The 24,315-nt window shown below is 40.0% G+C and overlaps 1 protein-coding gene and 3 non-coding genes across 5 annotated transcripts in view; 3 read left to right on the top strand and 1 right to left on the bottom strand.

The window, feature by feature from the left end:
• Nucleotides 1-946: 946 nt before the first annotated feature.
• On the top strand, nucleotides 947-1,019 carry trnaa-agc (transfer RNA alanine (anticodon AGC)). The gene has a single exon. It is a non-coding gene; the product is annotated as a tRNA-Ala (tRNA).
• Nucleotides 1,020-2,054: 1,035 nt separating this feature from the next.
• trnaa-agc (transfer RNA alanine (anticodon AGC)) lies at nucleotides 2,055-2,127 on the top strand. Its single transcript has one exon. It is a non-coding gene; the product is annotated as a tRNA-Ala (tRNA).
• A 3,573-nt stretch (nucleotides 2,128-5,700) lies between these two features.
• trnaa-agc (transfer RNA alanine (anticodon AGC)) lies at nucleotides 5,701-5,773 on the top strand. The gene has a single exon. It is a non-coding gene; the product is annotated as a tRNA-Ala (tRNA).
• A 7,887-nt stretch (nucleotides 5,774-13,660) lies between these two features.
• Nucleotides 13,661-24,315, bottom strand: part of mtcl2 (microtubule crosslinking factor 2) — an 88,961-nt gene continuing 78,306 nt past the window's right edge. For both annotated transcript variants that reach the window (XM_085260509.1, XM_085260510.1), the window contains exons 18-24: nucleotides 23,489-23,553; nucleotides 23,204-23,366; nucleotides 22,458-23,054; nucleotides 22,070-22,337; nucleotides 21,394-21,612; nucleotides 19,891-20,321; nucleotides 13,661-19,619 (exon numbers count right to left, since the gene is read on the bottom strand). In XM_085260509.1, the coding sequence (XP_085116635.1) occupies nucleotides 19,485-19,619; nucleotides 19,891-20,321; nucleotides 21,394-21,612; nucleotides 22,070-22,337; nucleotides 22,458-23,054; nucleotides 23,204-23,366; nucleotides 23,489-23,553 (1,878 nt within the window). In that variant the 3' untranslated portion in view covers nucleotides 13,661-19,484. The remainder of the gene's footprint in view (nucleotides 19,620-19,890; nucleotides 20,322-21,393; nucleotides 21,613-22,069; nucleotides 22,338-22,457; nucleotides 23,055-23,203; nucleotides 23,367-23,488; nucleotides 23,554-24,315) is intronic.

The following is a 24,315-nucleotide window of genomic DNA, read 5'->3' as shown; positions in this document are numbered from 1 at the left end:
AGGCTAAATGAAAGATAATGGTCTTGTTAAAAAACAGGGTTTCTACAATTTTAAACACACCTTAGAGGGTGTGTTTGGCAGAAGGTTTTGAAGGCATACTTTCAAGTGCATGTTTGAACTGGAAAATTTCATAATGCTTTTAAATCAGGTAAATCTAATATTAATATAATAATAGTTTCCATGTTGCATCACTTGGTTATAAATTATTATTTGTTTCATTTCAACAGGGAGCTTGGGCTTAATGTGGGCTACTGTATTAACAATCAGATTTCCCACATAACACAGCCTTTCATGAATGAACAGTGGTTGAGATAAGCAACAAACATGCATGCACACAGCAACAGGCATATGTGTAAGAAACTGGAAAATATTAACAGCGTATGCACTGTTTCACAGTGGATCGTGGCATGTTGAAGTGTTTCTGCTCTCTCTCATAGCACTCCTGTTACATTCAGGTAAATCTATGCATAGAAACAGAGAAACACACTCCTCACTCTAGTAGTCAGCCAAGAGGGAGGAGCCAGCGGTATCTCATGTGGCAAGGTAGTATTGGAATATGAAATAACCATCTGTCAGATCTGTTGAGGTCATCTAATCCCTTTCCAGCAGATGTTTTTGCATGTCAGCAGGTGTGGTTCTGAATATGGATATCTAACATTGGCCTTCATTTCAACAGGGAGCATGCCAGCAAATAAAGTTAGTAGATATGAATTCTATGTAACATACCTTCTTTTTGCACCTTAACAAGTCTCACTCTGCTTGCCATTAGAATGAATACAGGCTTAAGACTTCTATCCTTTCCTTACAGGATATGGGAGAGTTCTCAAACATGCTTTAATGCGGTTTCATACAAAAATACACACTTCCAGATACATTATTTTAACTTTCTAAAAGCTTATCTGACATTTAACCTTGTTTCCCCTGAGCTGCGTTGTTGAGAGCACCAGGGGGATTAGCTCAAATGGTAGAGCGCTCGCTTAGCATGCGAGAGGTAGCGGGATCGATGCCCGCATCCTCCAAAATGTTTTTGACTATAGTCAAAATTGTGGCTATTTAATTGAGCGTATCCAGATTAAAATTTGATAAACTGTGCAGTCCCAGCTCCATCAAATGATCACTTCTGACCGAAGGTCTTGCAAGACTTTGAACTGGAGGTGGATCTTACATGAAGGGTGACCCGACAACCCGTTTTAAAGCAATTTTAACTTTTCAAAAATATTCGAGTAAAGCTAGTTACTCTTACAGCTTTTGTGTGGTCATGGAAAGTCACATTTCCCATCTTTTTTTTCCCCTGGGCACTACATCAAGTTGTAATCAATAATCCCTGAATCCTCGAATCCTTAAATAATATCCTCAGTAAGTTACAAAAACAGTGCATTTCTGTTGCATGGTGCGGTTGAAGCATTCAGAATGCCTAACCAGCTTAATGCACTTTTAAACTTTTAATTATACACTTTTGTAATCATACCGAGCAGCATTTGAAAGTTATTCAGCAATAGCTTTCAGGTCCCCTCTAACAGCTGTGCCAGCACTCCCCGAGTCCGTATAATTGCCACTTCGCATATTTCACAGTGTGCCATAAGAACTCTTTATGCTACAAAATATGTGAGTTATTAGTAAATGGGAAAAACTTAACATCTAATTGTGTTTTAGTTTGCTTTGTTGTCTAAATGAGCCTCTTAAGCATCAGTGTTAAACCTTTAAATAACATCACACACTGCAGTAGGGTAGGGACACTGTGTGCACATTTCTTTCGAACAGTGAATCGATGACGCTGTGTCATGACAATGTCAGTCATTATGAAGAATATGACACAAGCACAGGAACTACTGATTAGAAGTGGAACGCTTGTTAAGTTAATGTGCATGTGTAGAGCAAAAATGCCAGTTCTGCCTTTTTGGCGCGTCTCATATTTGAACAGTTTCAAATGCGCATTTTACAGACAGATCCGCTGTGCTTTATTTATAATATGCATACGTACAATGGAATTAAAATGTATCAGGGTTTTGTAGTGTTCAGTTCATCATCGGGTCACAACCCGCAGTATCAAGTAGGGGGGATTAGCTCAAATGGTAGAGCGCTCGCTTAGCATGCGAGAGGTAGCGGGATCGATGCCCGCATCCTCCATACGCATTATTCTTTACAAATAAAAGCAAAGATTTTCCGCTGACACGGTCGTCTTACTCCGCTATCATTATGTTATGGTAATTAAAACTTGTATAAACGGTGGTATCTTAACTTTGACCAGGTAGGTCACCCAGTCCCTAAGAAGACCGAAGACCTCAGGCCACACATCTGCGCGTACATCCCAGAAGGAGAAGGGCCCCTGGCATGTTAACAGTTTTGATGCTATCATGCTAAAATGATGGCAGTTAAAATGACTGACTTATCAGACAGCTGAAAGACAAAGTCTTACAAATGAAAGGCAGTACTTGGAAAAAATATCCTATGAAAACATGTTTCTTTTTTTACAATTATATGAGCGCATGATAGTTTATCATTACCATTAGCAGTTTACTATTTACCGCTGAAGACAGACATGTTTTGTTTATGTTTTACAGAAATAATAAAAGGACCAAAAAAAGAAGAAGAACAAAGAAATCACCAGGGCCATATTATGAATAGGAAAATGTCGTTTGTGTAAAAAAGGACTTCAGAAGGAAACCATTTCAGTGGTTAAATGCCGGTAATTTAGTTTTTAGGTTTGTTGTTGTTGTTGTTGTTTTTAGAAGTTTAGAAGAATGCCACACACGCAGACACTCGCTCCTTAATCAGCTGCGCACATATTCAGCTCACAGATCACGCGATCCCTTACTAATAAAAGTTGTCTAATGTGATAAATTGCTTAAACAAGGAAATTACAAATGTGGTTGCAAAGTTAAAAACAATTAGTTACTTTTTAAAAAATGATTCACAACCTGAATAGGTAATAAAGCGATAGATCTTTCAGCCCAATTCTATTTTTTCTGCATAATCCATCATATAAAATGTAATCAAATGAAAAAGTCTCTTTTTGAAACTAGTTTTATTAGTTTTAATCTTTTAACTTTACCCATGAAGCAAACATTAAATTATATGCAACATTCTCTGACTGGAAGAAATTTGTTTAACATTTAAACCTATTTTCTGCATATTCCAGCATATAAATTACATTTTTTTTCTGTGCTAGTGCAAGGTAAGTCCAAATAACATAAAAATGAATGCTGTTTCATCTCACTCACATCTGTCTGGTGTTGTGTTCATGTTTGGCTTCGCAACATTTGGTTGTATTCAGTCGTACATGTTTTGTGGAAATTCCTTCTGTCAGTTTATTTTGTTTTTACAGTCAGTGATTAAATTCTTTGTATAATTTTCTCTCATTTCCTACATGAATATAATTAGCACAAATCCACAGACGGCCTGTCATATTTTCCGTCACAAGATGGCACCACACACCGAGTCAAATCAACTTCCTGTCAGTACGCAGTTTCCAAGAGACTGGAAGAACTATTCTCTAAGATACATAAAATTAAACGTAAATGATGTGAAGATTATATTTAAAAAAATTAATTGCAAAGTGTGTGTGTGTGTGTGGGGCAGAATATTTTACTGGTACAGGAAGGAAAAGCCCATACTATGTATTTATTGTTTTGTTTTTGTTTTTGTCTTGATAGAGTTTTATTAATTGCAGTTTGCTTATGGTTATGTTATCTTATATTTATCTAATATAAAGAAGTTTCATGTGCTACATGGTCTCTTGTCTTTTTTTTTTTGATCCATTGGTGTTTTTTGAACCAGACAGGTGCATAACACTGTGCTGTTTGTGTGCTACAATACAGTCTTGGCAGGCATAGCAACAGTAACTAAGGGCGAGGTTTATCATCTGATCATGCATGTCTCTTGTGATCTTCCTCTGTCTTGCTTACTTGTGCTCTCTGGCCCTCTGTATTGAGCTAATGCTATCAATACAGGCTTTAAGGTCATCCGTCAACATTTTCCTGTATGCTGGTTTGATTATCTGGTACAAAAAAAAGTAAGTGGAAGTGGAATCACACTGTGTGTCTCGTTGCTCTTATTAGTACGCTTTTTTTATCTTATCTTTTCTTTAATGCAGAAGTTGGTGATCACTTGAGCTGGATTTCTTATGAGGTCATGTGTTTATATTTTTATTTAAAGTAATAATGACTCAAAGGGAAGTCACTCCCTTCCTCTTAGAGTAGGCATGTGTGTGTGTGTGTGTGTACATTTGGGCAAGTGACGAGCCTATGTTCAGTTTTAATTAGTGGAGACTCGTTGACTGTATCCTGTGTTTGTGCATCTGTTCCTGTTTGTGTGTGTTAATGTGTTTTCAGTTATATGGCATCAATAGGACCAGAAAGTGAAAGCTCATCCCTAAACCAAACGTGTTACATGAATGGTAAAAATCAAGTTATGAGTTACGCTTTGAAGGATGAATTTATTCTTATTCTCGACACTCAGAGATACCAGCTCCGACTGATTGTACTGCTAGATTTGTTGGCTTGACATTTAGGCTTTGACTGCACAGTTTGCTAACTGAATGAAATCACTGATTGTATAAAAATGTTTTCTACAGTCACTGCTTGGAATACAGGTAGCTCTTTTACTGTAAATGTAGTCATGTGAAAAAGAAGGTGCACCCCGTTTCAATCCTATGGTTTTACATATCAGGACATAAAACAATTACTAGTATGATATCTGGTCTTCAGCAGGTCTTAAAATCAGGTAAATATGACCTCAGATGAACAGAATCACATGACATAGTACCCTGTGCCATTATTTATTTAACAAAATGCAGAAGGACTGAGTGGAAAATTAAGTTCACTCTCAATGCTACAGTAGGAATTAAGAGGATAAGTAGGAGCAACGTGCTGTTAATAAAATACACTCGACTACCTCATCACCAGCAAGTGTGAGCACCTTTGCAAACACAGAAGTTTTGGTACTTTGCTAGTCTGCAGCATTCAGGTGTGTGTTAACAAATTGCGAAGGAGAGACAACAGCAACGGCCAGCAATAAAGAAAAGAAACTGTTGCTGCCCATCAGTCTAGGAGTGTCATAAGTTCATTTACAAACAATCCATCAGAAAACATTCAAGACAGCTGCCAATTTTTTTAGGAGTGGCTATGTCAGGAAATTTGATGATCTGATGAACTTGTTGTAAATGCACATTATATCGAAGTGTAAGCATGTATGCCCACTCTGTTGGAAGTGAATGGTATAATGGTGCAGCATGGTGGTCTGGTTAAATAATTAAATAAATTTGTAATCATACCGAGCGACATTTAAAAGTTATTCAGCAGTATCTTTGAGTCCTCTGTAACAGCTGTGCCAGCACTCCCCACTTTGCTACAAAGTATGTGAGTTATTAGTAAATAAAATATATATATCTCATTGTGTTTTAGTTTGGTTGGAATCTAAATATGCCTCGTCACAAATGACTAAACATCACACACTGCAATATGCATTTGTGACAATCAGATCCGCCGTGATTTATTCAAGTAATGTATTTATTTATGTGCACAAGTAGATTACTGAAATAAATCAGTTATAACTTATGTGCATACATACACTTGAACATTACCTGTGTCACGACAAAAGGGGGGGTTAGCTCAAATGGTAGAAACAGATCCCCTGTGATTGAAGTAATGGTTTTACTTATGTGCATACATACATGAACGTAACCTGTGGCATTGCAAAGAAGGGGGATTAGCTCAAGTGGTAGAGCGCTTGCTTAGCATGCGAGAGGTAGCGGGATCGATGCCCGCATCCTCCACACGCTTTGATCTTTCTAAAATGAAAACATTCCACTGTTATATGTTATGGTAACATAGACATAATCTTTATGTCTATGGAAAATGAAACTTGTATAAACTGTACTATCTTAACTCTGATCAGGAAGATTAGGCGCTCCCCAAGAGTACCAAAGACCTGAGGCCACACATCAGTACATCCATCCCAGAAGGTGAAGTGGGGAGGCCCCAATACATTCAGCTATTATAGTTCTCTATCGTTATTTTATAGTAAATGAAACTTGTATAAACCGTGGTATCTTAACTGTGACCAAGAAGATTAGGCAGTCCCCAAGAGTACCGAAGAGCTGTGTGAAGTTCCCTCCTGCTTCAAACGCTCCACCATCATCCCTATTCCCAAGAAACCCACCATCACAGGACTGAATGACTACAGACCTGTCGCCTTGACGTCTGTGGTCATCAAATCCTTCGAATGACTGGTGTTAGCCCATCTGAAGGTCATTACAGGCCACCAGCTGGACCCTCCGCAGTTTGCCTACCGGGGAAACAGGTCGGTGAATGATGCAGTAAACATGGGGCTGCATTACATCCTGCCACACCTCGACTGCCCGGGAACTTATGCCAGGGTCCTGTTTGTGGACTTTAGTTCGGCTTTTAACATCATCGTGCCTGAACTTCTCTCCTCCAAACTCTCCTAGCTCAGCGTGTCACCAGCTACCTGTCAGTGGATCACCAGCTTCCTGACAGATAGAAAGCAACAAGTGAGGCTGGGGGAGATCACCTCTGAAACTTGGTCCCTCAGTATTGGTGCCCCTCAAGGATGTGTCCTCTCACCACTACTGTTCTCCCTCTACACTAACGACTGCACCTCCAAGAACTCGGCTTTTAAACTCCTAAAGTTTGCAGATGACACCACCGTCATTGGCCTCATTCAGGATGGTGATGCGTCTGCATACCGGCAGGAAGTTGAGCGGCTGGAGCTGAACACTCTTAAGACTGTAGAGATGACAGTGGACGTCAGGAGACATCCCTCAACTCTGCCCCCCCTCACCATATCAGATAGCCCTGTGTCGACTGTGAACATCTTCAAGTTCCTGGGTACCACCATCTCCCAGGACCTGAAGTGGGAGACCAACATCAACTCCATCCTCAAAAAGACCCAGCAGAGGATGTACTTCCTGAGACAACTGGGGAAGTACAGTCTTCTACAGGAGCTTCTGATCCAGTTCTACACTGCGGTCATTGAGTCTGTCCTGTGCTCCTCCATCACAGTCTGGTATGGAGCAGCCACTAAACAGGACAGGAGCAGACTGCAACGGACTGTAGGGGCAGCAGAAAGGATGCCCCCCCCCTGCCCCCCCTGTGTGTGTGTGTGTGTGTGTGTGTGTGTGTGTGTGTGTGATTTACATTGCTGTGCTTGAGAGCCTCCATCTACCGGAACCAAATTCCTTGTATGTGTCTGCACATATACTTGGCCAATAAACCTGATTCTGATTCTGATTCTGACCTGAGGCCACACATCAGTACATCCATCCCAGAAGGCGAAGTGGGGAGGCAACAGATGGACTGTCCATAATCAAAGGGTATCAATCCCAGAGAAGCAGAGCTACGGCCTACTCTGTAAGTTTCAAAGATGCATTTTTATGGAAAGATCCCCTGTGATTGAAGTAATGGTTTTACTTATGTGCATACATGCCCTTGAACGTAACCTGTGACACAGACCAGGAGGGGGATTAGCTCAAATGGCAGAGCGCTCGCTTAGCATGCGAGAGGTAGCGGGATCGATGCCTGCATCCTCCACACGCTTTGTTCTTTCCAAAGCACAAACAAAAATGGTCTGCTGTTATAGTCCTCTATCATGATGTTATAGTAAATGAAACTTGTATAAACCGTGGTATCTTAACTGTGACCAAGAAGATTAGGCAGTCCCCAAGAATACTGAAGACCGAGAGCACACATCAGTACGTCCATCCCAGAAGGAGAAGTGGGGACAGATGGACTGTCCATAATCAAAGGGTATGAATCCCGGAGGACCAGAGCTACAGCCTACTCTTTAACTTTCAAATATGTGTAGCCTGGGTAGCCACACAGGACACAATTACTGGGGTTCTTAATGTGCAGTTTTATTGTCAATGACGACTGAATAAACCAAAAAAATGTCCTTTGACCTTTACTTTTGTCAAACAGCGGCCATATGGACTTGTACTGAACATCGACAGCACGAGAGGTAACGTGGCAAAGTAACAGAATAACCGATTAAACAAAGATGTGCCAATACAATACGAGGAATAAAAGAAATGAAATGAAATACAAAACACAAAAATACGGCAGTGGCCTCTGTCTGTGCAGAACAAAATACAAAGAGCTAAATCACACAAGGCTCCTTTAAAAAAATGTGGAAGTGTTACATACATTTTTATAAACACTTACATTCCACAGAAATCTAAGCTCACTTGCAATACTGGAGCACACAGACGATCTCGCAACTTATCCCTTACATGGAGAAAATGGCCGCTCCACGCTGCACATACAGGTCCTTTGCATCATACATTTAAGAAATACATCATCTTGTTAAAATACTGACGTTTTGCCACTGCACTACAATTATACCAATATGTTTCAATGAGTTATGTGCATATTTAACAATTCCTTACCAACAATTTAACTCATTCACAACATTCCCGTTCCACATCCACAACAAAAAGAAAAGATGCATTTCTTGTTAAGTTTTTTTGGAAAACTGCAGTTAACCCTTAAGCAAATATTATTATTAATTTACCATTCGGCTACATATGCAATTTTACAAACAGATCCCCTGTGATTGAAGTAATGGTTTTACTTATGTGCATACATACAGTTGAATGTAACCTGTGTCATTGACAAGACAGGGGATTAGCTTAAATGGTAGAACGCTTGCTTAGAACGCGAGAGGTAGCGGCATCGATGCCCGCATCCTCCACACGCTTCATTCTTTGCAAAACAAAAACATTCCGCTATTACAGTCCTCTATCATTATGTTATAGTAGATGAAACTTGTATAAATAATTTAACTTTATTTTATCATAAGTGAGCTATGACCGATGAGCTAACACTTGAACTGAAATTATTTAGGGTTTGCTTGTCTTCAGATCATGATTGTGTTATAATGTCACAACATGTGGGGGGATTAACTCAATCCCTCTACCTCTTGCTTAGCACGTGAGTAGTAGTGGAATTGATGCCTGCATCCTCCACATGCTTTGGTCTTGCAGCGTGAGAGACAATTAATGTAAGTTTAATTCATAATAAGTGAGCTGTGTGGTACGGGTGACATGGATCTCATTGTGTTTGACCTTCCGTTGAGCTTTTTGTGAATGCAGATTATGTAGAAGTGTAAACAGCCACCGTCTTGGACTGAACTGAAAGTGAATGTAAAATTAAACAGTATAGTGGTCCAGTATAGTGGTCCAGTCCAGTGGTCCAGTCCAGTGGTCAGCGCTGTTGCCTCACAGCATGATGGTCCTGGGTTTGGGTCTACCATTGGTAGGTTCCTTTATAAGAGGAGTTAGGATGTTCGTATAACTTTATTTTGTGCTTGTACTTACAGTACAGGCACTTACAGCTTACAGTTTTGGATTAAAAAAATTATTATATTACACTGGCATTATTGCATCCCCTCTGTGACTGCTCTTGTATAAGATATATAGACAATAACTCATAGGCTTCCTCTAACGCTGACCTATTTTCTGTTTTTCTATTTTGTTTTACACACACAGACACAGGAATCTACATCATTAATCTCAGCACATCCAGATTCTGCAGTGCTCCCAAATGTTTGTTAAATCCGTTCATTAGTTTGAGCCAACCCTCTACTGCTAGGTTTAACTTTTCAAAGTCAGAGAAAAACATGTGGCAAACTTAGATGTTTTGGCCTATTGTAATCCCACAGCCTGAGCTGGTATGATTAACAAGGAATCAAACAGCCCTGAAGTTAAAGCTAAACCTTATTTTGACTCTTGCATGGGGATTTTGAGCTCAGGTCAACTGTGTTTTAAGGATAATCCACAGAATCAACTGGTGTACTAAGTTGTGAAATGGGTAAATCTATACTTAATTGGTTTATCTACTATTATTTTTGCACTTTCACAAATTGTAGCTGTGGTTTAGAATTTGAAATGTATTCTTAGAGTGATCCCTCATGTTATTGCATAACAACAGTATTAGAATTTGGTCTTTGAACAACACCACAGCAGATTTTAAAGCAGTTGAAACTGTAATTAACGAAATAAAGCATCAACAGTTTAAGAATTACAGCAACTTTTGCACAACTACTCCTTTTACTCAGGTTTGGAGAGATCGAGGAAACGTCTCTAATACTCAGATGCAAATTTCTTGCACTCTGTGCCTGGCGGAAATATGGGACCCATAACATTGAATGATTAGTTTAATGCTCTACCAGGATTTCAGTTTCTGCTTGTTTGTGGGTGTTTTTACCTTCATAAATTATGCTCAGTTGCCCTTTTTATAACTTAATAAGTTTGGGTTTTGTGTTGCTTACACCTTTTTGGGCAGCTATAAAACTGAATTCAACACTTGCAGACAACACTTGGAAGTCTGAACTTTAGTCTTGTATATTACTTCCCTTTAAATTGTGGCAGTATGGAGTAAACATTAAAAATCTTAATAGACCTGTCTGTGAGTACTTGGTGTTCATACAAACATATAATAGACAGTTTGGAATTATTCTCATCAAATGAAAGCTGGAACTATCCGCATACATCAGTCACCCTGCAAACCAGGGCAAAAAACCCTGCTAACATTATGTAATGTTTTATACCAGAAGAAAACTTAATATTGATTATTTGGTATGCAAACCTAAGAAGAATTTCCCTTTAATAATATCATGCACATCCTGTGTATAAGAGTGTCTGTGTTAAGGAAAGAAAGTAAAAAGAGACCATAACATTACAGTTTAAATCATTAACAGAATTAAATCATTTGTTTGAATGAAAGAAAACAAATTGTAATCTAGATATTGGAGTATCTAAATAAATTATCCACTAAAAAAACTCACTACCCCACACTACCATATGTTTGGTCAAAACAGGAAGTGGTTCCTTTGTTCTCGAATGTTGCTATAAAGAGGTCACTTCCTGTTTCTCCAGGACTGCTGGTGCTTGTTCTCTACTTTGTTTTTGCTCTTAGAGGATGTGTAGATGGAGGAAGAGGTAGTAAATCAGACTGAAAGGTACACCAAGGCAGATCAAGGATCTTAAATGATGGTACACAGGAACAGAAGTAATAAAGTGCAATATGGATGGATGCATTAACCCTCTACAGCACAGCGTTGCTCCAAGGCAACAGAAAGTTTTTTTTAACCCTCATGCCCAGTACACGTAAACTGAAATGCTGCCAACCAATCAGGGTGTTTGGAAAAGTGAAAAACTTCAGTCCAATGCTGTGTTTGAGTCACTATCAACTCAAGCATGATTTGAAGGTGGGGCATCCTTTTCTGACACATGGTCCTAGGACTGCATGGTGTCAGAAGAAGGTAAGAACGTTTGCCCTATCATGTTTAAAATTACATAAACTGGAAGTTAAAAACTACGTGTGAGTGTAAGAAGATGCTTTAGGTTTTATTATGTTAGGTTTTATTAAGTGTTTTAAATTTTACCTTCTCAGAAATCCAGTTTCTCTTTTCATAGTGCGATAAGGGGTACTTTTTAAAGAGACTTTGATAACAGTGTGTTCGTATGTAATTATATGTTATTTCATGTATTTGTGCACATTTCACTAATGTGATCCTTCTTGCACGGTAAGAGACAATCAAACATTTCCTCCAAGTGGAAATTTGGCCCTAAATACAAAATTGCACAAAGTCTGTGCAAATCCAAAAATGAAGCAAGAGGAGAGGGTGAGTCTCTCTCCAGTTAATGCAATCTAGTAGTGACCAAACTAAAGGGGATTTGATGTGTCACCAGGCTAAACTGTAATACATGGAACACCTGCCTGCTAAATGTGCACGTTAACATTATTCTTGTGAGCATGAAAGTGTGCTGATGTTATTAGTGCACTCAAAGCATAATTGTTCCTATATAGAGCCTCACAGGGATCCTACAGGAAACACTCTTTCTTCCTTACTCCCACTCACGATCTTCTTTTGCAACACTTTTCGGCAGCCCGAGAGTCCATCTTCACTTTCCTCTGCTTTAGTCGTACAAACAAGACTGATGGATTAGATTGTTTCACACATTGTTGAGGAGCTTTTTACTCTTTGTTGTTCCTCTTCCATTCCTTGGAGATATTTTCTTCTTCCTATCCTTCTGATCACATTCACATTTCATTCGATCTTATTTCCTTCCAACCTACACAGTGTTATTGTCACTCAGAGCCACATGGGGGTTTAAAGACAAAGGAATAGAACTCTTATAGCTTCACACAAAACTAGATCAAATGCTATGTTGTTTAGCAAGCAATTTTGGCTGTTTTTAAAGGGAGCAGGAAGTCAACTGCTGCCTAATTATTTTCCTGTATAATTCGAGCTTTTATATTGTGTGCATTTTCCAAAAGCTGAGTCTCAATAAAACACCATCTGTCCAGTCCACCTAATCAGATGGAGCACTGCTAAAGCTCTTCTGCATCCCCTACCAGAGATGATAAATACTTATGAATTTAAGCATGTCAGTAAGATCTGGGTTTTTTTCAACAATTTTTCTACACTCACAAGCCACTTCATTAGGTACACCTCTTCAATTCAGTTTTGTTTATAAAAAAAGAGCCCAGTTTATGTCATACAATGATCAGACTTCCTGATAGTGTTGAGAGGAATGCAACAGTAACTCAAACAAGCACTTACAACCAAGGGATGTAGAAAAGCTCTGAAGGCATAATGAGAACATTAAAGCAGATGGGCTGCAGCAGCAAATGACCTCACGTCTGACAGCTAAGAACAAGAAACTGAGGCTACAGTGTGCATGGGATCCCTCAAAAAGTGGACAATGGAAAATAGGAAAAACATGATCTCCAGTTCTGCTGCAACATTTGGATAAGTAGGATCACAATTTGGCATTAACAAAATAAAATGGATTAAAATGTATCAATGACCCTTGTATCAATGATTTGGCTTGTTAGTGGTGGTGTAATGGTATGGAGGATTTTCCCCCTTAGTACTCAGAAGGGGTTCAAATCAATACCAGCAAGATGTAACTAATGAAGTGGCCAGTGAGTGTATGTATATGTATGCATGCTTCTGGACATTTATGGCCAGTGTGGTCAGATGAGATAGCGCTTGATAACTTTGAGGCAAAGCCGGTGTTGTGCCATTTAGAAAAATACACAATAACAACAATATAGTGTCATTTATGTGCTAAACTCAAGATACTGTGAGGGGTTCAAAGTTTCACGTTACCCTTTCTGCTTCTGTAAATTCTTAAAATATTTGTTTTGAAAATCTTTTAATTAGATTTTTAAAATTTTTCAATTTGAATTCTTACTCCTAGAATTGCAATAAACAAGTACAATTCTTATATCAGGTCCAGTCATTCAAGTAAACCAGGAGTGCAGTTCATTAAAAACAAACCACTAAAATTAAATGGACATTACCTATAGACATTAGTTTTCTGGTGTAGAATTGACAAAAGCTGCAGCAGTGAGCATTTATAAGACATCTTATAAATCTTGATGCAGGCAAGATGCAATGCAGGCATCTTGATGTCTTTGACACTGGTGCCTGCATTGCATGATCTGACCTTAACTTGGTTTAATTTGCCTAAACTTAAACAAACTGAGATGGAAAGATCCACTTGATATGAAACTACTTCTGTCTCACTTGACTACCGGCAACTGAGTTTGTGTCAGTGAAACACTGCAGAAGTCAAAATGTGTATAGAAAAAAAGAAAAAAAAATGTACACACGACAAGAGAACAGCTCCTTTAAAATTCAACAAACATTTATTTGTGAAGTCTGTGACAAACAGGAGGCAGTTTTAATGTCATGTTTTACAAGCTACACTGGTTGGATAAAACAAAACAAAATCACCAACCCCTTTAAAAATCAACTTGGATCAAATTTTCTCATCTTCCTATTAATGTTGGCTGCCACATTTTATTCTCCATCAGCTTGAAAACGCTTCTATGTACAGAAGAAATGCTCAAGTGTGGCCTATAAAGGGAGAGAGCTACATACGTCCACAGTGACCTGGCTCAGATCAGCTGTTGATATTCAGCTTTTCTCAAAAAAAAAGAAAGAAAAAGAAGTAAGGACAAGGACAGAGTACAGACCTTTCTTTTCAAGTTGCAATACAAGGGACATGTTTTCTTACTGTGTACTCATTTTATTTTGCTTTCATAGCATTCCCCTTTTATTTAAGAATCAAGCAGTATTAAAAAAAGACAAGAGTATAGGCTATATAAAGCGAATATACAGGCAGTTTCTAGGTAATAGTTTAGCCAACATTATGAACAGCTTAATATTCACGTATAGATTCCCAGCATGTAATGATCATAAGAACAGATGGTACAGATTAAATGGAAACAGATTAAAAAAGCTGGGGAAAAAACAAAAACGTTGCTTCGACAGGCTTACAGACACACAGGAAACAATAAGACTTGCAGTTTGCATCATGCAACCTGTAAGAAGTCATCTGTCAATGGCTGGTGATGTGTGACCTGCAAATCTGTTCTGTAGTGGCTGAAATGCCTCATGCTTATAACCTGAGGGGGTGGAGCATAAGGAACACCTGATTGGCAGGTGAGAAGGCTGGAGAGGCAGAAACAACTGACTGAGGAGGTCAGAGTCAGAGAAACTGGAGACGTTTCATTTTATCATGGGACGGTTGACCTCAAAATGAAATTCACATCTGGCCAGTGGAACCAGAGGAAATAGTTCCAAGTAGTCCCTGCAGGAAGTTATTTATTTATTTGAGTATCCCACAAATGATTAATGAAAAGAGACATTTATGCATTTATGACAAGTTTTTCCAATCATAATTTGTCTCTTTAAGCACCACAAGAGAAGAAAATTTATTTTTATCATATTTAACATAAGGCAGAAGACATTTCTCCAAATCTTACAATAAGTTACAATGAAATAATCTAGGCAGGCCAGAGGTAAAATATATTCATTTCATTTTGCGGTGAACAGTTCTGCTCATAGAAAACCAGTTGGTAGTAAATGTCATCTAATATTCATGTCCAGCTCTGACATCCTGCATCTTGTATTTGTTCTAATAAAAATCAAATACAATAGCAAAAATATGAAAATACAATAAGTTATTATCATGGTTTAAATGAACACAAACCAATTAATTTGTTTGCATTTTTGTGAAAAACATAAAACTCCAGTAGTCCCTGTTGTTTGGCGAATGCAGCAACGTGGCAGTTATATGCACGTGCTTTGAAGATGTGCCAGGACGTCATGCTGTCCGTCAAAAAAAACATTGAACTAAAATGTAAATTGGTCCACATTGTCATTCAGCTGTAGGTCTGCACACAAAAACCCCTCCTAAGGCTGCGTGTCATTTAGAAACTGCCGGACATGAATGCACAAGATGATAAATTAAGACGATTAAGTCCAGGTGTAACTATGTGTGGCGTCATCATACAGAACGTACTTAGGTGGAGCCAGACATTTGCAGAAAAATAAGCCTTAATTGAACCGAGACATCTTTGTAGAGGAAAGGCACTAAAGTTACCTTCTTGTGGACAGTGAGCGTATAAGACAATGAGACTATAAGGCTAAAATGTCCAATGATGATCAATATGTTGAAGAAACCCGAATCAAAGTGTTTAATGACACGTGTCAGAGGTAGAACAGATCCCGGTAAACTTTCCATCTAGAAATTTTGTTTCATGTGTGTCATCAGGAGTTTCAAAATAAAAGCTTTAGCGTTATTTCAGTAAAGAACAAAGTCTTCCGGCCTGCTTATGGCATCCATGGCACTTTCACCTTTTTACGTGCTTGAATCTGAAACTCAGTGGAAAAGGTTTCGAGAACCGATCCAAGACCGTGATTGATTTTATAGTTGTGGAGTATGTCTAAAAAAAAAAGATATAGTGGCAAAGTCTCATATTAGTGCAGGATAATAGTTCCTTTGTGGTTTGAGCCTATTCATTCTAGTGTTTAGTGGGGCAGACTGTGGGATGACTTAAGCACTGGTTTGTGGCCGTTTCAGACATGCCACGGAGATTAATTTCCGACATAGTCTGCTCCTGTTAGATTCTCCACAGTGTAAGAGCTTCTGCCTTTTTAATGGATACACAGACCTCTCGTATGAGGAGCTCACTGAATGGAAAAGAAGCGCAGCAGTTTTATCAATGCTCATCATTACTAATATGTCTACACAGTCATCAGTGTAGTTAGCGGGTACAATAGCTAGTCACTTGACTGCTAACTTAGTCACAAATGTGTCAAAGCCAGTTTTAAGCATATTTAACCTCATGACTGGAAAAAAATGTAATACAGGACTTCTATAGATAGTTGCACGAACCTCACTTTCTTGCCATTCGGAGCCTGTGGTATCTATTTAATATGTCACAAGTCTTTCCAGTATTTATTTATCATTCTTGGTCATGTTTCTGATCAACAGCACCAGTATCTTTCCTTTTTAGGTCTTGCTCCCTTTCTTTTGCTTTTCTCTTATTAAGAATATGTTTTAGGATTCAGTTCATTTCCTGTATGTGCTTCATAGACGTAAAATGACAGCGTGAGGGAGAGTAGGTCTACAGCAGTTCAGTTATTCTTTTATAATGAAGAGTCAGCATCGGCAGTTGGCCAGACGTTTATGCTAAAAATTGCTGTTGGCACACATTTCCACTATCAGTGCATCCTTCCTGCAAAGCCTTAAATTACGGAAATGTCACGGAATGTCGAAAAGGCTTGACTTTTCAGTCCACTTGGATGCACGGGGTTATTCATTTTCGGTGGTTTATCCAATCAGACTGCTTGGGTAGGACTGCATGTTGTGTAATGCTGTGGTTAAAAAGGAAAAAAAAAATCAGTCTAGCCTTGTGGTAATTGGGTCCGTAGCTTTTGAAGCAGCGCCTGCTTTCATGCAGTTGGGTTTGTACCAGTTGTGAGGGTTGGAGAGGAGACAGCAACATTTAGACTGTGGGTTTTCTTCGGTGTGTTATTTAAATACACGCACTGTTTGTGTAATGCCCTATTTTAAACTGCTGAGTCATTAGAAGCCGAGAAACGCTGGTCTACTGCTCAAACACGAAGTGAAAGAGACGCGTTAGAATAGATGGATAGAAAACTGAGTGGACTGCCTTGTCAAAGGGCAGCAAGTCCAGAGCAGACTTTAAACTGAGTAGCACCATGACAGAAAGACTAGAAACCGGCAAAATTTCAGTAAAACGTCCATAAAAATAAACATAACTAAACAAAAATAATTTACTCTCCATACAGTGCAGATAACCCTTGATATAAAAGTTCTGCTCTTACATCTGTTTAAGTACTTTATGCATTGTAATTACATGCATAAAAACAACCCTATTCATTTAAAAAAGGCCTGCTGGGTTTGCAGTTTTCTTTAACAGAGTCCAGTTTTGGTGTGAGCTGACTATTAATAAGTGATCTGACAGGCACTTTGAATATCTGTTTATTGATTGAAAAAAGAAAGACATGGCAAAAAATAAAAACAGAGATAAAAGCCAAAAAAACAAAATGTTATTCAAAACCCTGCCAAATATGTTTATGATTAAATTACATTATTTTCTAATGTTCAATCCACTAAAAAGTATCACTCCTTAATATTTCTGTTGCGAATGAAGGATGCGAATATATCCTTCAGAAATATATTTTATATTGTTGTAACTGTCAGTTAGGGGGGAAAAGGTGATATATGTATAAATTAATAATATATCTTTAAATTTAAAAAATCTAATACTAAATAAATAAAACAAATCTTTGAAATTATTTCATGATGAGTAAAAAATGTCAGTGCTGCTGAGAGTTTGTTGTTTACAAAACTGCATTTATGCTACATTTTTAAAAAACGTGTATGGGTTTCTACACTGCGTCACCAGTGCAGCCTTACAATGCAATGCAGGCGTGTGTCAGAGAGCAAAGGAGGTTAAGGGTGCTTTAAAACATCTGCCCTTCACCAGAAAGGGATTTATGAACTAATAAACCAGAAAACATGACAGCCACACACATCTAGCATGACCTCAAATAAAAAAACGGAATGCAGAAAAGACAGTGAGCAGTTTGAGCTCAGCTACACTGTTTCACTGATTCTTTAGTCTGTTGTTGAAGCTGCTTCAATATCACGTTTTTAAAGATTTATCGAAAGGTTCCTTCCAAAACCCAGCAGTTAGTATATGGATGGATTGGATTTGCTTTGCTAGGAAAATGGAATGCATTTAATGTGATGGTTTTGCCTCCGTCTGTGGCCTATTAGCTCTGAATATAGGTGTAAAAAGGTCAATTGTAATTGGTGCATTTCTATCTGATGCCATGCTCTTAGACTTTGGAATGTAACCAACTGAAATGTGTTGGGAAAGTGTGCTGTGGGACTGGACACCATGTCTTCATCACACCATCACTGAAAGGTTAAAGGAGGAATCTTGACATCAGCGAAGGTAGATCTCGATAATAACAAACAGGCACTTTTTTTGCCTGCGGAAAAAGAGTCAAACCAAATGATAATTTCCCAACTGGACTGTGGAGAATAACCTACGCTAATCTATGAGGTTTAAATTATGGCTACAATGCCAGAAAATCTCTTCGTATTTGTGGCCAAAGTTCTTTTGGAAACCAAGCCTAAGAGTATTTTTGTTGCTTAGGTTTGCTAAGAAACAAAAAATAGTAGGAGGTCGTCTCTGAGATCACTTATAGCAAGAAGTTTCTAGCAATAAGTGCAGTCATGCTGAGATATGCAGCCTAACAGTCTTTAAGTTCTTCCTTTAGGAAGGAAACGCTGTAAACGAGTCCTCGACTTAAAACAGATGCAGAATTTTTTTAGATCCATGTTGGAGACACTTGGTGGAATGTTACCGTGCTAATCAATCTAAGCGGGATAATTTCATGTGTTTATGACAAGGTTCGGTGAGTAACTGTCTCTGCAGGTACCATCTCTGGAGAAATCACAGCTCTTAACCAGATTGCATCTCGGAGACTGATGGTTTCAGAGTTATGCAGAATATCTCTGTGAAGAATATCTTGTCTATGGTTGTATGTCTCCTACAGAAACATCCGCACTTTCATTCCATATTTTCTTAACCTTGATTGTTTTTATATCTTAATGGCTGCTTGCTCAACAGCAAGGTGGCAGGTTGATGTCATCAAGTTGGATCTTCCATTCTGTTGTAGTACCTGTCATTGTGCAAATCTGATGGGGTGTTTAGTAGCTCCAGTCCTGACATCTTTGTTTTATTTTGTAGCGTCTCTTTAGGTCATTGTTAGTTCTGTTATGTATGAAAGCATGTGTCTTTTCTGCTCTGCTGGTAGCTTGTATTGTTTAGATCTGATTAGGAGTTTTAGTCCCCCTGTCCTTGGCATTAGAATGGTACAGTCCAAGACAACTGATGCATTGCTCGGTGTGTTTGTGTGATTTCTTTTATGCGCATGTGGCAGTAGGTTTTTTTCAGCAGTCTATGCAGTGTGCTATCAGTGTGTGTGTTACGTTTGGCAGTGTGCCTACATGGCAGGTTTTAGGGGTGTGTGATGTGACAACAGTGAGTGTTTTCATGGCAGTAGCGTCTGTGAAGAATCGTTGTTTGCTTTCTGTACGTATGCGTGCGGCAGTAGTGTTGTCACTCGTTGTTGGTGTCTGCCTTCTCCTCTGTTGTAGGCAAAGACTCTTGTGGACGGTGCTTGCAGTGACGAGTGGATGCTCTTGATGGTCTGGCAAAGCAGGCAGACTGGGCAGCGCAGTCGCAGGGTGCATCCTGGGAAATGGAAAGATTGGAAATGGAAGTGTTATTTCTCCAAACATGGCGGTATGAATGTTTTTCCTGTTGCATGCTGTGTACAGTTTTTAATTAAGCTAAAGTGTTAAAACTGTACCGAGGCCAATTTAGCCTTGTGTCGATTGCATGTTTCCGAAAAAAATATTGGGGTTTGGAAATTAAACGAAGAAGAAAAAAACAGCATTGAAACTTTGAGCTTTTATTATTGGTCTAAAACAAGCAACACCAAGGTATCCTACATGAACCTCACCTCTGTCCCTGATCCAGTAGCAACGGCGTTGCTCACGGTTTCCTTGCCTCCTCCCATGATGCTGATCATCTCCTCCCCAGCTGTCTGTCTCATAAACCTCTTATTAACGATTCTGGTCACGCTGTCGTTGCCTCCACCCAACCCAGCCAGCGTGCCAAGTCCCCCAACAGCCATTGACACGCACTCTGGCTTGGGCTCATCAACGCTGCTGAAGACACCCAAACTTCCAAGGTTGCCGAGAGATTCTCTTTGGGCGCTTTCCCCAGACAGGGGGGCTCCTCCAGGGCTACGGCTGCTGCAGACATTCCTGAAGAATTCCTGGACCACGCCACCGTACCGCTGAGAACTGGGGTCTGATCCACACACCGCCACCCCCGAGGGTTTTCCTGCGGCAGGAAGGTGCCGAGCTGGGCTAGCAGTCTGGCTTGGTCCTGACGCAAAGTGAGATCAACAATGGGTATGGCACTAAACAGGATCAGCTGATAGCTAGAAGCGTGCTTGATATTAAAAACATTTTCAAGATGTGATGAGCAGGAATTACTACTCACAACAAAAGTTTGTGCACTCCTTTTCCTTTCTAGTAATACATTTATACAAACGTTAACATCTCTTCCTAGACATAGAAGGTTCATGTTTCACACTTGAGGTTTTCCTTCCTTGCATATTGTTACTGGTACAGGTGACTATTGTCTATCTTGCCTCTTTCCTGCAGTGGATGTTTGCTGAGTTACTTTTTAACAAGCTACAGTATGCTCATGTGCTCACTTTAGATAAGAAGGAGACCTACAAGGGAAGCAGCTCGGTTTGGGACTTTCCGTACAGCGGAAATGTTAGCTGGGAAAGTTCTGAGAAGAAGCTGCTCTTTAAAACGTTTGCTGTTAGCAAATACACGCCTTCTCTGAATAACTAGGCTTTGAGGGAGTTAAGTTCTAACTTAACAGATGTTTTTATGGACTGAGTGTTACGTACTTATGATTCAAAATATCAGTCTTTCAAAATATATGGCTCCCCTCCTTGAGCGAGAAGCTTCTTCCTGTTAAAAGGGAGTTTTTCTTTGCCACTGTTGCCAAGTATTTGCTTAATGGCAACTGGAGCATTTCTCTCTATTGTTATATTGTAAAGTGTTTCTGTGTAAATTTCCCTGAGATAATGTATGATGTAACAAGTGACGAGGAAAAAAAAGGCAAAAAATAAAAAAAAGGTAAAAAAATTTAAAACTGCACTCATGTTAGCAGAGTTTACTCTTACTATTTCTCATTTGTGCTTTTTCTACTGTGAAAGAATTAAAATATCTTTTGATGCAGCTTAGCAACCAGCTGGTTCTCTGACATCTCAATCTGTTCACAAAACTGTATTAATTTGGTTTTACAGTAAAACTAAAAGTTAACAAGACTACATAACCCTGTGTCATTTTTTTTAAAAGTGACTGTTTTTATTGGCACTTAATACTTCTGACCATCACAGAGTTGATGTACAGTATGTGTAGGTTTGTTAAGCGCTTACCTACGTCACCCCTCCACAGGGACTCTGTGCTCCCAGTGTGTTCCACAACACTGAATAGGCTGGAGAGGCCATCAGTGAGGCCGCTCAAGACGGGGCTGTCTCGGGTTGTGGTGGAGCGAGCCCAGGCTGAGCCTCCACCACCACCAATGGGTCTCTGCTGGAGGCTCCATAGGCTGCGGTCTCTGGAGGAGGAAGCCTCATTCAGTCTGGAGGTAGAGCCTAAAAACAAGGCAACAATGTTAGTCATCTCAAAACTTGAAAAGTATACATAAATAATCATCATCATCAGATCCTGGATACAAGTGGCGGAAATGGGCTTCCTCCGAAGGGTGGCTGGCGTCTCCCTTAGAGATAGGGTGAGAAGTTTGGCCATTCGGGAGGGGCTCAGAGTAGAGCCGCTGCTCCTTCACATCCAAAGGAGCCAGTTGAGGTGGTTCGGGCCTCCTGGGCGCCTCTTGGGTGAGGTGTTCCGGGCATGTCCCACTGGGAGGAGGACCCAGTGCAGACCCAAGACACGCTGTAGAGATTATATCTCTCGGCAGGCCTGGGAACGCCTTGGTGTTCCCCTGGACAAGCTGGAGGAGGTGGCTAGGTAGAGGGAGGTCTGGGCTGCTGCCCCTGCGACCCGGATAAGAAGATGGATGGATGGACATTAATAATCATAAAACAAATTTACCAGAAGACACTCTGCGTTGTAGTTTTGGTGATCCGTATTTGGGCGAGCAGCACGGCCTCTCGATGCGGCTGTGAACTTTATCGAGTGATGTGGATATCTGCCGAGTTCTTGCGGATGCCAAAGAGGAAGTGGCTCCTGAAGAGGGACGAGGAGACCAGACTTTGGAATGTAACCCGGTGCCTCTGCTGCTGGGAAGGTTCTCAGTTTGAAGACCAATGCTGACGTATTGGGTTGCAGTCTGTGTGGACCTGGTGGACACAGCGACTGCCTGTGTGGAGAAAATAAATATTTATTGATAACAAGCAAAAAAGTGAACCCCTATTGGAATCAAAAAACAAACTTGTTTTCCTTTTAATAACTAACTGAGAACCTTAATAAAAAGCATTACCTGACTCCCAGGTTCCTTGCCAGATTTTCTCTCCAAAGATGAAGAGCGAATGGCCTGTCGAACACAGTTGGTCATTTCCTTCATGTCGTCACTTAAATTGGCTGAAATCTCTCCGATCTCCAGGGTGTGATAAGGAGAAGAGGGCGACATCCCATCAACCACATTGTTAGCCGAGCCGCTAACAGTGTTACTGATGACGCTGGGCATCGATCTGGCAATACAGCTGCTTCTGCTCTCCAACAGCTCCCTGTGCTGGTTGGACAGGGAGCTCAGCCACTGCTCATAGGAGGACGAAAAGGAGGATGCAGGTTGACGCTGAATGTCCAGGGTTTCCACTGCAGCTACGCCGGCATCTGAGCCATTCACCTCCAGCAAGAAGCTCCCGTTCTGAGTGTGCTCTGGCTCTTCGGCCTCCTGGTTCCTTCTCCAGTGATCAGTGCGTCTCACGGTGGGAGGGCTGTAGTAGATCCGGATGCCAGTGCGGTCTGGAGCAGTGTAGCTCCTCTGCACAGGCTCCAAGTCCAGCTGTGATCCTACTCGACTGCAGGAGCCGCTGGGACCATCCCATGTTTTACAGGTGTCAATGATCTTAGGGGTCTGAAACAAGAGACAAGAGAATAATAAGACAACTTTCTACTTACTTGGCTAAAACATTACAATATATACAGCTAATTATTAGGTAAATATAGTAAATAATATACTATAAGCTGCATGGATCCGTAGCTCTGTATAAGTAAGCTGTTAACCTCATTGGTTAGGCAGGTCCAATTTTTTCTGGTGTTGTCGCCCAGATCAGAGGGAATGAAAAGAGGCGGGGCAGCAAGCTGTATTTTCTCCCCCTGATTGGCTGTTCCGTTGACCTCCGAGCACTCCAGCTCTAACGTGGACTTGATCCTTTTCACCAATGAGCTGATGAGAAAAGAGAACTTATGCTTAGCTATCAAGACAACACACTGATATAATTTTTTTAAAATTACTAGAGTAACGGGCTAAAATTGATGATCTAGCTGAAATTGATCTATTATTGTTACCTTGGTGACCCCGTTCCGTTAGCAACGACTGAGTCCGGAGACGATTCACCGCTCGGTGGCTTTGACTTTAAGAAGAAAAGAGATCCAGGCTGTCAGTGAAAAGGAACTCGCTGGATCTGCTTTTTTAAGAGCTTATTAGCATTTAAATAACCTGCATCATCTACACAAATTATTCCTGTAACATTCTTTATTTATAGTTTTTTTTCACACCCCAAAAGACATCAATAGGTTATTCTGACAGGAGAAAGCGGAGACCTTGTCTGGTATAATATGTCTGTGGCAAAGTGTATCCAAACACACATACACACACACAGAAGGTAATGCTGAGTCAGTGTGTTTTACACTTGAGGAGTGATCTCACACTCAGGAGCTAATACACCATGGGTAAGATAAAAATGAGAGACAGTGGGAGGAAGGAAAAAAGGACTTCTGCAGGTGATGTGTTGTACAGATGTACCGGTGGATTTTCACTTTCAGCTGCAAGGCAGGGAAAACAAAATATATTTCTAAATATATAGAATATGTGATTCTAAGAGGACTTAATTATCATGTAATGTTAAAAAGAATCCTAGTAATCGTTACAGAAACTGGCCTAAAGGGGGCACTGAAACCAAATGTCAGAAATCTGTGAAAGCTCTGACACTGTAACACAAGCATGTGAGGTCTGCGTTTGACAGAGTGCGACACAGACACACAAATGTGCACACACACTGAGGAGATTTAGACAAAGGCAGGGAGCAGAGTGAATAAAACAAAAAGACAAGTTGTGTCCTTTCCAAAACGCCATGTTTCAAATAAAATAGGATCACTCGCTGTAGAGGAGGAAT

The sequence above is a fragment of the Mchenga conophoros genome, linkage group LG20, assembly GCF_057382185.1.
Source record: "Mchenga conophoros isolate Kocher_MC1m ecotype Shallow Benthic linkage group LG20, M_conophoros_male_GT1.1, whole genome shotgun sequence".
In the NCBI taxonomy this organism is placed as follows: domain Eukaryota; kingdom Metazoa; phylum Chordata; class Actinopteri; order Cichliformes; family Cichlidae; genus Mchenga; species Mchenga conophoros.
This window is presented reverse-complemented; position numbering and strand designations above follow the sequence as displayed.